Raw genomic sequence first — 13002 nt, 5'->3', positions numbered from 1 at the left:
TTAAGTAGATATCACCAGTATAAATGTAATGTAAGGTGAATTACAGTAAATTTTTCTGATTTTGCTACATATAGTATACTACATGTGGGCTGTTGTATTTCATGCAAAATAAAGGATATCGTATGTATTATTACCATTTGAGAACTACCTATTTTAGACCTGTGAAATTAAGTTCTACTTTTCATGTTTTATTATTCTTGAGTGCTTAAGTGTGAAAGCTTATTTTAAAAGTTTACTTGATTTTCCTAATCCCAAGTTTCTCAAGTTTAAATTTCTGTGTTTATTTTTCTTCTGCTATTTTCTTTATGTAGATGAATTCAAGCGTGCTGTGTATGTAGCCACAGGTGTGAAGCTTTCACCACATTTGGTGAACACAGTGTTCAAGATTTTTGATGTCGACAGAGATGACCAATTGAGTTACAAAGAATTTATCGGCATTATGAAAGATAGACTTAATCGAGGGTTTAGGGTAAGGATTTTAATTTTTGTAATTACCTTAATTGACTTCACTACTTACTGTTACTTACTTTGTGATCTGAAGCATCAATATGTTGCAAACCAAATGTTTATATATTTAAACATAAGTTAGAGAAATCCTGAAGCAGTCAAACAAATCAGATTGGAGATGAACAATCCACTGCATACTGTATTTTTTTCTGTATCATTCAACTGATTGATTAGCATTAGGGGTTTTAACAAGGATATTAATTACACCTGTTTTTTTTTCAGGAAAAAGAGTTTGTCTCTCTAACTTGGGCAGTTTAGTTAAAGGTCCATCAGCTGTTTTAAAACATTTAAAATACCAAGTGTTGACAATGAGTGTTGGAAAGAGTTGCAGCATATGATAGTTTAAATTTTCAAATAAAGAATTAGTGAAGTTACACTGAACAACACTATATTCTGCTTCAAAGTTGCTTTTGATAATTTAAACCTGTAGCTAACATATTAAATTACAAGAAGCTAGAGGGCAGGAAATTACTTGCAGAAAATTTTCCTAGGGAACAAGCTTGTAAATCACACATAGAACTTTGTCCTGTAGGTGAATGTATAGGCCTTACTGCCCTCTTCAGGTTCAGTGTAATACAGTACACTGTAGCAATTGTAAAGTAGCAGAAAAAAATTAAATTAGAGTATGATCAATAACAGTTGTATTGTTTTCTTCATATAACAGGTGTTAACATTTTCAACCAAGTGCAAAATTCTGTTTTTACCTACAACCTAATCCCTTAGGCATAAATTTTGAACTTTAACCTCTCTGTAAGGAGTGTATAATGGTTTCTAAATTCACATTTTGGTATATTATTTCTGTAATGTAATTTTAGTCATTTTTAATTAGGTTTCTAAATGCAATTTTAGAACTTTCTGTGATGTTGGGTCTAATAGGTTACTTGTTATTTTTGTAATATGACCTAATGTAAAAGTGTGGATAACAACCACTACATTTGTGATGAGCTTATTTTCTTGTTGGTCCTCAAATCCTTTATGGTGTGGGAATGATGACTGTTTCATAACCGTTTCAAGATGTTCAGCTATATGTTTTAATTGTTTACTAAATGTAAATGTGCAGTGTATGTTAATTTAACCAGAGCACAGTCTGCTTACTAAGCAATTCTTGTAAGTGTTTTACATGTTTCTATTTCACAAAATGCATGACAGAAATCACATACAATTCTTGAGTGTCATCCAGCACTATTTAAACTTATGCATGTGCCTTTCTTTTGCTGAGGCCACTTGAAAATATTCTAGTAGACACTATAAAAACTATGAGGGATAGGCAATGATGTTTAGACAAGTAGCACCTTCATTCATAAATATTGAGTCTAGTTTTAATTATATATTGGATATCTCCTGGATTGTGTAGAAGGAGATCATGATTTGGTCCTATAGCTCAGTGACCAAAAATACTATATTCTTTTTTTTTTTTTTTTTAACATACTTACATGCAGATTTGATAGATTATTCAGGGAAAAAAGAAAAAGAAAAAAAAAAACTTTCTTTTCACTGGTCAGTAGTACTCCAAGACAGCTACAGTACCTAACTTGTCAGTTAACCACTTCAGGAAAGGTTTTGTAAGCATCACACAAACCTGATTTTTCTGGGTGTGTGGATAGTGGTCTACGATGTGAAAACTCTGCACAAATCCTCCTTTTAAGTTTAGTAACACCTCCTTCCCCCGTATTGTTTTGGAAGGGGAACAAGAAGAAATATAAGAACCTACAGTCCAGAACCGATTGGTGGAAAGTGTTATGGAGTGCTTCCTATTGTTTGTACATTTAAAGTTGTACACTATTTAGTGTGATCAGACCAAGTAAAAATTTACTTTTTAGCTCCTACACTGTGGTAGGCTCAAACATTGTCTTGTGCTAAATCAAAACTAACAAGTCACTAATCTTTTCTTTGTTAATAACTATGTTTTGAAACTATATGAAGATTTGGTCAGTTCATTGTACAGGTCAAAGAACATTATAGCTTCCACTTATGTAGTAGTTTGTAGCTCCGTGGAAACCCTTGCCTTGTCAAATTTTAACCTGTGTTATCAAGTGTAAATGCCTGATTTTAATATTAATTATCTTACAATTAATGCCTGCCCAGTCAGTGTAGTTCCTGATTATCATTCTAAAAACATCTCAAAATAGCAGATTAAAACAGACCTATGATGTGAAGTGTGATTTCACAGTTAGCATTTCTGCTTAGTAATTCAACTTTTTTTAAAGTAGCTTTATGAAAATGTTTGCCCAGAAGAATCTTGAGCATATTACAAATCTTGTTACTAGAACCATGTATTATAAAAAAAAAAAAAAAGGGCATTTGTAATTATATAATGCAACTAAAGTAAAGGCACTTAAAGCAAGAGCAAAGAGTTACTCAAGTGTGATGAAACTGGAATTCTGAAAGGTCTGTGTCCTATTTGTCCTATTTAAAAACTGAGCCATAAATTTTTGAACTTGATGTCAGGTGCTACCCCTTATAGAAACATTATAAATGTTCATTTTAACATGTATTTGAAGTATGGTTTTGAGAAAACAAAATCTTAAAGAGTTTATCAAATGAAATTTCTCTCTTTTTGGAACACAGTATCATAATCTGAGACTTTTTATGGTTTTACTATTTTGAAGCACACTAGTATATAATCTGCCATCAAGTGGTCAGTTAGAGTATTGCCATAAACTTAAAATGAAAAGCTTCTTTTCTGATTGCTGTTTGGTTTAAAAGTTATTTCCTTTTTTTTTTTTCAGTTTAAAAATATCCAAGTAGATTCCCCTTCCTTTATAAATTAAATTTTTAAACTGAAAGATTCAGTCCTTGATGACTAAATGATAAAGGTTTTACCTAACAAATACAATACTGTATCTTCTAGTTATTCGTCACTTAAAGCCATTTTTTTTGTATTTTCATGATACTGTTGTCTTATGCTTAACTGGCTGCCTTCACATGTTGTCTGCATCTGCGCACTTCTCCATCTTCTGCTCCACAGGGCTACAAACCTATACAGAGGTATACTACTTTCAAATCCTGCGTGAGGAAGGAACTCTATAGCAGATAAATTACGGTATGTGTTAGCTGCCCAGTCTGAGTGTGCTGGCATGCTTGCAGGAATGGCTGAATGTTAAACTGTCACTGCGTTGTTTCCCATTTCAGAATTCAGGAGTTAAGTTATCTGATTGTAAGCAATATAGTAGCTCCAAATGTCATGTTGTGTTTTTGACTGAAGTGGTAGGATTTTATTCTGGAGTTGGCAATAACTAATTCATGCTGTCAATGTTTTGTAAGCCAATTGCAACTTTGTGCTATGTTTGGAATAGGGAAAACCATTCTTTCCTAGTTTCTGTTACTGTTTTCTGTCTGTCCTGTGATCATCTTTTCAGTAATTTCTCAAGTACGTAGAGCTAATAAATATTTACCAATGAAGATTTTAAAAGCAAATTTTTCTCTCTGAGGGCCAGTAAGTAACTTGATTCTTCTTTGATTTATACAGTTGCTTTTGAAAACAGAAATGTGGTTTGGGCACAATTTATTCTACATGAGAAGTGTTCAAAAATAGGCACTGTGACTGCACATGACCACCATGGCTGTTTCTGTGTATCCACCACATGAATATTCATTCTTACAATTAAATTGTATTGTGAAGTGTAAAAAATGCAGTTTAAATATTCTGGAGACATGTTGCAAAACCACTCTGGACACAGCAGAAATGTTTGTTTGAATCTTAAACTCCCTTGCGTAAGGCAAGAGTTTGCTCCTTTGCAATTGATGGTTTTGGTGCCAGCACCTTTTTCCTGTTTATGTTTATAGGCTTTGCAGCAGTTGCTAATGAAGACCATTAGCAGCAGCTAATATAGGTCCCAGATTTATTATTTTGCAATGGGGAGGAACAAAGAGATGTACCAAACAAAACCCCATAGCCAGTGGTGTGTGAGTGAACCAGTGGAGTAGCCAATGCATCTCACGTGCTTTTGACTCGGATGTTTTGACTATGGCTCCCCCAACGTTTTAAATTCTGAGGAATAATATTAAGCTGAGATTTCTCATCTAATTGATCTTTGAAGATCAATTGAAGATATCAAGAAGACATGTCTGGATGTCTCAGGTTTAAATATTTCTTCCCTAACTTTTAAACAGGCAGGAAAGCAAACAATATAGGTTCATTCATTAGGATTTCCTTGGATCCTGCTTATCCACCAGAGGTGGTGGCTGGCTTCCAGCACAGTGGAAAATCAAGTCTTTAAGAATGAGAGGTATGGTCCATTTACTTGTACTGGTAGCCCACCAGCTTACCAGTCCCTCAGATGTTTTTCTTTTGTAGATGCCTGTGCAAGATAGGGAAGGGAGAAAGAATAATACTTAAACTACTGACACATCCCCATGGCATGTGTCCCAAGCTGTCGTCTTTAGTACTTTTTGTACTTTTTTCTTTTTCCAATGAAGTGTCACATCTCTTGAGAAGGATGCTTTTTTGAAATGCAGTATTACTATTACTAGCTAGCTTGGGGCATATCCAGGTTTGTGCAGCTGATTTGTCTTCACAGAAGAACATGAGTTCCATTTCATCTGCATACACGATACTGTTACATTAGAATAATAATAACCATAGGATTATTTCTTTATTATTTTGATTAATTGTTAACATATAGTTAGTATAACCTAAATACTGAAACATTTTACTAGTACGTAAGGAACAAAAAAGGAGAATTGATCTTAACAAAGTGTCTAGTTTCTCCAGCCAATTAATTTCTATTAATTATATAGCTATATTATAGCTATAATATAGCTATATTATGTAGCTATAAATAGCTAATGAAATACTTGGATTACTAAAATGTTGGTTTAGCTCAACAATCACATAAGAGGAAATTTGTAGCTTCAGGTAAAATGACTGTAACTTAATCTCTTTTAAACTTTGACTCTTTCAGAATTTCCTTTCTTATTTTCCCATATCTTTAAATATCATGCTGTGTCTTTTTGTCCCCACTAATTCTGCCATTGATTAAGTTGTTTTTGTTTGTTTGTTTTACATTTTACATTGCCAGGTACAATCTGCATTGTAATTGCACAAGTGTTGTTTAAACTCTGAACTTGTCAAGATAGCGAGCAGCTGTTACAGGACATAGGCAAAACATTATACAGTCACGATGCTTTCCTGATACCTTCAGTGAAGGTTATGTGGCTGACTGGAGCAAAATGAAGTGACACAAAAGAATCCAATGTCTAATCATCATGCCTAATAAAATCAGTTTAGTGGCAAAAACAGAGACTGTGATAAATGCATCAAGTTTACATACCTAGACATCTTGACAGAGTCTGAATTCAGGCAATAAATTGAGTGTTAAGATAGAGTAAACTCTAAGAAGAAAACCTATATTAACGTATACAGATATTTGCACACATACACGGTAGAGATTTATAAAGGGAGATTTTATCTGTATTTTGTCTGTATAAAGTCACTCTAAAGGGAAATTTTTGAAGTTGAATAATGGAATAAATGGAATAATGAATAACAGTACACACTGGGAGACAGCACGGAGAAAACAAAGTCATTCCATGTGCAGTTCCATGATCACAGGCAGCCTCATGATAGTAGTGTAGAGATGCTGTTTAATTTAGCCTGCTCTTGCCACCTGGAACTCCTGAGTGATGGAATGCTTCTGGTATCAAAAGCTTGCTTGTGTAGGACAATATCAGATGCACATTCCTTGTGCAGTGAAGAATGTGGTATAAGCCTCATACATGTAAAATTCCTTCTTCCCTACAGACATGTTGGTCAGCCACTGCTCATCACTTGAGTAACTGCTCCTTGTCTCTTGTAGTGGATTACGTTAACATCTAGTTGTTAGCTCTTCTGAGCTCCTTTTGTGTAAAATGTTACATAGCTTATAATTTGATGTTATAAGTATTTCTTAAAGATAGTTACAAACTTTTGTGATGGAAACTTTAGTCAAAATATTTAAGAAGTGGTTTAGAGTTAGCTATTGGGGAGAAAGTAAATTTGTCTTTGCTATGCAGTGTGAGGTGAAAGTGAATGAAAAAGAATTATTTTCTATTTTGTTTTTAAATGGAAAAGAGAATGAAGACTGATTCGTTGGGGATTTGAAATTGAAAAGTTTCAATTGTTAATTAAATTCCAGTCTGATGTACAATTTCTGATGTACAGAATGGAACAAAACACAGAACATAAATTATGCGAAATACAAAAATCTGCTGTGACCGCACCCCAAGATTAGATACAGTGTGGTTTCACTGAATTTTACTTTGTTCCAAATGTAAATGTAAAGATTATTGTGCTTCAGTATACTTACTGTGGTAAACTTAGAACTCTGATGAAAAAAATGCAGATTTTTGGCATACTTACCACTGATTATACCACAGTTTGAACTGGCACCCTGAAATGGGATAAACAGTTCATTGTGCTGAACAGTGCATCTCTCTAAATTGCACAAATGCCATTTGCTTCACAGCATAAAGAATGTTATACCCTTATAATAAATAATGAAAATCTGTCCTTGGGGATTAATTATACAAGCTCCCTGTGATCTAAAGAGCTGACAATGTTGTTGGAGAGCTTGTCTTTCTACATTGTTCTTGCTGCAGGGCACAGAACCTGGCTTGGCATCAGCAGGTGTACTGATTTGTATGTACTGTAGGGAGAACAGGAAAAAAAAAACTTTACTAAAGAACTGATGAGTAGAGTTGAGAGGAGGACTGTACTCTGAACATGTTAAGAAAAGGCTATCCATTAAATTTTTAACAAAGCCCTTCCAGAGTTAATTTAGAATCACAGCATCACAGAATGGTTTGGATGGGAAGGGACATTAAAGCCCACCCAGTTCCAACCCCCTGCTGTGGGCAGGGACACCTCCCACAGCCCCATCCAGCCTAGCCTGGAGCACCTCCAGGGATGGGGCATCCACAGCTCCTCTGGGCAACTCGTGCCAGTGCCTCATTGCCATATAGTAAAGAATTTCCTCCTTACGTCCTTACATCTAATCTTCTTTTAGTTTAAAACCATTATTCTTTCTCCTATCACTGCAGTCCCTGGCAAAGAGTCCCTCTCCATCTTTCTTTTCATTTCTGAAGCAGGATGCTAGAGGCCAACTTCATTAGGAATTCTAATCCATTCAAACATGCTGTTTGATAAACTGTTTCTGTATTCAGTAACTGTAATAGGTATTTAAGCTGTTAATTCTGATTGTATTGACTTTTACAGTATTGGCATAAATACTCTGTCACAATTGTAAAACTAGAAATGGAGATGTATATCCCAATGATTTATTCAATACCTTAAGATTTTTGAATTACAAAAACTGTTTGTTAGATTATCTGAATTTTGTGGGGTTTTACAATTTCTAATTTTTTTTAGGAAGTAATAGTAGGTAAAACAGAAATAGGAATGGTTGGGGAAGGAAATTTCACTTTGAGAAAGATGTGAAAGGCTTAAGCATGAATTTAGAACCTCATTTTTATTCATACTTCAATAATAAATTACTATCTTCGATCTTCTGGTTTGTCATGTAGTTAATACTTCAAAAGCTGTTAGTTTCCATACTTTACTATTATACAATAATTGAATACCTCTATCAGAAGAGAGAACTTTTAAAAACAAAAAATAAAAACTGAAGTAGCCTGGTGCTTAACTCATCTCCAAAGCAGAAGTAAGAAGTGTGGGATAGCCACACCTTAGTCACTTTACAAATGTAACTGGCAGTTACAGAAGTCAGACTTGGTACTAAAATTGAGTAGACCCTTACAAACATCTCTGGATACAGTGGGAGGAAAATATTCCACTGGAATAGGAAGATATCAGACAGCAATGTGACAAGATGTTTCTTCTGTAAGTTTAGTACACTAAGAGTAGATACAACAAAAATGTATACATTTAGAAGTAGGTGAACAGTTCATGTAGTTTAGCATTTCTCTTACAGATTTCCATGAACATTTCTCCAAATCCGTTTAATAAAATAAAAAGTAAATGCATATGTTAAAGCACCAGTTAATCAACTGAATGTGCTTTTGTTAAATAATGCAATGCATTGTACAAGTAATGCATTTTTAAATAAAATTGACCATAAATTACATATTAATGTAAGTATTATTTCTAATATTTCATTTAAAGTCTGTGATATATACTGCTGTGGATTGGATTGTTTTCTGAGTATTTACAACTTCTGCATAATACTTTATGATTTTAATTATACACCATGAGTAATAAGAATAGTAATAAGGATATTTGGGAATATAGGTTTCATTCTGTAATGGGTGGTATTGTGTGATGGCACGATATTTTTCACAACTTCACTTAGATAACCAAAACAAGCAGTCTCTCACCTTGACTCTGTAACCATTTTCCTGTAGATGCTGAGGGATTACAATTGAAAATTACTTGAAAATGCTTCTGACTCATCAACAGTTGTTCCTCCCTTAGCTTCTTTCCCCAGTTGCTATCCTGCTCTGTCTTTGTGTACACACTATCAAAACAGACTTGTGAAATTAAGTATAGTGGAAGAAATAAGGAGATCCAGTTATGCCTGCAGACAGCATACAGGCTATTTAGTCTCCCAGGACAGGCTTTGGCCATTATTCCTCTCCATTCAATGGGCACTTAATAATGTTACTGAGCTACAATGCAGTTTAGGTTTAAGGTAACCTAGTATAAAGAAGCTTTCATATCATCTACTTTTTGTTATATTTGGCTTTTGTTAATCCCTCAGTTTCATGAATGAACATGAATAGCTGTCTATGTTCATGCTAGAGGTGAACTTTTTTGGTGCAGTGTCAACATGAAGAAGGAAGAAACAAAACTATATAAAGAGTAGGAGACACATCTGAATGACTAGGAATAGTCCTTTACTACAGCTTTTAATATAAATAGGCTTTGGTTGAATGCTGTGTGCTGTGAGGTGAGGATGTTTTTTTGAAATCTTACCCTACCTAAAGGTTTATAACCCTCATCGTAGGTACTTTTGAGCCATAAAAGTATTTGATCTTTCATTATTTTAGTATTAAATCATATATCTAGTTTGTATGAGTCTGAGTAAAATTTAATGTAGTATCAGAGCAAAAAACATCTTTTTTCAATTCTGTTTTCATTTTTCACAGGAGAGTCCGAAGTCTGGTTGGAAGGAATATTATTCTTGTGTGATGACTGTAACCAGTGAACATCTCAGAGATCTATGGAAGCAATTTCGGAGACGAGATATGCTAAGATAAAGAAAGAAATAAGGATTACGTGCACTGGCTAGAACTATATTTATTCCTATAAATTCTGGATGAAGAACAAGCTAACCCAGGTGAATTGTGAATCTTCCAGCTGTGTTAGAAAACAGAGGACAACTTTTCCACTAAAAGTACTGGTTATGAACCCTTACAGACAGTTTTCAGTATGTATTTATTTAAATGACAAACTATCCTCTGATTGGCAGAAGTCTTTTTTTTTTTTTTAAGATCACATTTTGAATATTTGTCATTATTTTGAGATACGTTTGTCACGTAAAGGAAAACAAAAAAGGATTACACCTGGGTAAGCAAATGTTTTGGCAACGAACACAAACTGCCCGTATCAACTTAGACTGTGAATTTGCTTTCAGAAGAACACTACTAAATGTTTGCGCTGAATTGGAAATGAGAGTGCGTTATGTAGCATAACAATTACATACGAGTTGAATGTACAAATTAAACTCTTAGAAGCTATAACAAAGCAGTTATATTGAAAATGGTAATAATATTATGGTCATAATGTGAAAGATAGGTATTTACCTGAGAGAGGTACTGTATGGACTATAATGTTGAGATTCTCTAAGTCTTACTATTATTTTTATTAATTTATCTTTTAAAAAATTATATTGATTTTAAGATATCTTATGAGCAATATGCTGAAGGAAAGTCAAAATATTCAAATTCATGTTAAGTAACACTTCATAATATTTATTCTAAACAGTATTTCCATATGTATAAATTCACTTATAAGAGTAAAATTTCATGTGTTCTTGTGAATAGTGCACTTTTATGTGAAGTAAGACATGGTATTGAGTAGAAATTGTTGTCATCTAATTTGCTATTCTGGAATGCAGCATCTGGAAAATGGTTAAATAACTTGTGTTTGTGTCAAACTAAAAAGCAAAAGAAAACAAATGCATGCAGCAGCTCAGAGTAATGCTCAGTTATATTATTTGATTATTATGCATCAAATATTAGACATAAATTGGGTTTTAATAAGGTGATGGAGACTACAGACAGTCAGTAGCCACCATGACCTTTTATGTCCTGTACATTTAGGTGTTACTGAAACAGTCATAGGGACATTGTTAATTTGTTTTTTCTGTTCTCTATTTTTTTTCTTTGCAATTCAGTAGCCATGTTTTTTCTTACACCCTTTCAAAATGATTATTATGTGGTCTAATTAGGTCTAAAGAAACATGAACACAATTTTTATATCATACTTGAAAAGGTTCACTGGACCTTAACTAAATCTGTATATGTTTAGGAACAGTCTGTGCCTTGAAAGATTTCTATCTGGATAGACACACTTTAAAACTAATGTCAACAAATTAATATTACCAGAAAGGTAAGTGTTTTGTTTGGTTGACAAGACAAAACCAAAATAATGGTTTTAAATCTTCTATTACTCCAAGTACTTGTAAGCAAACATTTCAAAATTGTGTTTAGCGCATGTTGTTTGAATACCATCTTAACATTGCATGCAAGTGGAAAAGATGTATAGCATCTGTGGAAGAACACCTAAGTTCATAAATACTTAATTTATCATAAGAATTACCTCTATTTAAAAATCAAAACAAAATGAAAAGCAGGCTGTTTAAGAAATTCCTCTTCAAAGATTAAAAAAAAGGCTAATTAGAATGTCTCTTTAGGTGTGGTTTTAATCTAAGAAAGAGCCAGTTCAGAAAGCTTTTGGAAGATGCTATTTTAATTCATGATAAATACTTACCAAATTTCCAACTTGACATGCTTAAACCTCTGACAACAAAAATCAAAAAAGATTTGTATACAGGTTCTTGAACTGACACAACAGAACATGGATAAGCTGCAATCCCCATGTGATCATTTAGGGAATCATTGGTATTCAATGTATCATCTTGGTACGCAGAACTGTCTCACTGCTTCTTGTCAGTGTATGTGAAACCCAATTTGTTACTTCAGCAATGAAGGACAAAAAATGGGAAGAAAGGATAGGGAGTTATTGAAGGAGTTGCCCTCCTTCATCTTCAGTCCCTGCTGCCTGCTCACAGTGGTCCTCACTGCAGAGAAGGCAGCAGCACCATCATCATTTGGCTCCTCCACTACCCTAGGCAATAGTGCACTTTGCTTTTAAGGCTGGCTAGAGACAATTTTATCATTTTTCTATATATATTTCCTAACTGTAGGCACTTAATATAAAATAGAATGTGAAAATGTCAGATTAGTTTTTAAGAGTATTTTTCTTGTGTTTAATAATAATTTATGTAATGTAGAATATGAAGATATGCATATAATATTCTTGTTTATTTCAAAATAAATGCACTTGAAACTTATTTTCTTTGCAGTATATATCATTCTTCTGTTACTGATCTTTATTTTGTGTAACATGGGTGTGCAAGCACTTTGCATTAGAACATCTCTTCATCACAAGGCAGGTGAAAACAAAATATTAAGGGAAATGCCATCTGCTGTGGGGGCACCCCTCAGACAGGCAGCAGTCAGTGTGCTCAATAAAAGCTTATTCAAAATCCTCCAAATTCCTGTCAGACCAGAAAATGTATATGCTGCAACTAAGTAAAAGTTGAGGAACTGAAGGCTTTGACGTTTTTAATCCAGCTCTCGGTCTCTTCCATGAATTAAGAAGACTGTAACAATGCAAAAAGTTATTTAGTGGATGCTAGGAACTACTCGCTGAGGCCCTGTGCAGCTGTAAATTCTGATAAAATGGTAGCAGCTAAACCCTGCAGCTTTGTGCTACTAGCTTGTCTGAACTCTCATAGAATCATAGAATATCCTGAGTTGGAAGGGACCCTTAAGGATCATCAAGTCCAACTCTTGACACCACACAGGTCTACCCAAAAGTTCAGACCATGTGACTAAGTGCACAGTCCAATCTCTTCTTAAATTCAGACAGGCTCGGTGCAGTGACCACTTCCCTGGGGAGCCTGTTCCAGTGTTCCTCTCTGTGAAGAACCCCCTCCTGATGTCAAGCCTAAACTTCCCCTGCCTCAGCTTAACCCCGTTCCCACGGGTCCTGTCGCTGGTGTTAATGGAGAAAAGGTCTCCTGCCTCTCGACACCCCCTTACGAGGAAGTTGTAGACTGCGATGAGGTCTCCCCTCAGCCTCCTCTTCTCCAGGCTGAACAGGCCCAGTGCCCTCAGCCGTTCCTCGTACGTCTTCCCCTCCAGGCCTTTCACCATCTTCGTAGCCCTCCTCTGGACACTCTCCAACAGTTTCATGTCCTTTTTATACTGTGGTGCCCAGAACTGCACACAGTACTCGAGGGGAGGCCGCACCAGCGCAGAGTAGAGCGG

The 13002-nt window shown here is 34.8% G+C and overlaps 1 protein-coding gene across 8 annotated transcripts in view; it reads left to right on the top strand.

Moving 5' to 3' along the window:
* Positions 1 to 12020, top strand: part of MICU3 (mitochondrial calcium uptake family member 3) — a 47942-nt gene extending 35922 nt beyond the window's left edge. For 4 of the 8 annotated variants that reach the window (XM_068681508.1, XM_068681507.1, XM_068681504.1 and 1 more), the window contains 3 exons: positions 312 to 469; positions 3476 to 3550; positions 9592 to 12020. In XM_068681508.1, coding sequence (XP_068537609.1) covers positions 312 to 469; positions 3476 to 3544 — 227 coding nt within the window. In that variant the 3' untranslated portion in view covers positions 3545 to 3550; positions 9592 to 12020. The remainder of the gene's footprint in view (positions 1 to 311; positions 470 to 3475; positions 3551 to 9591) is intronic. The other 4 variants (XM_068681506.1, XM_068681502.1, XM_068681505.1 and 1 more) reach the window with 1 other exon arrangement.
* Positions 12021 to 13002: the final 982 nt, after the last annotated feature.

Source organism: Anas acuta, chromosome 4 (assembly GCF_963932015.1).
Source record: "Anas acuta chromosome 4, bAnaAcu1.1, whole genome shotgun sequence".
Lineage (NCBI taxonomy): Eukaryota > Metazoa > Chordata > Aves > Anseriformes > Anatidae > Anas > Anas acuta.
Note: the sequence above shows the minus strand (reverse complement) of the source record. Positions and strands in the feature narration are given on the sequence as shown.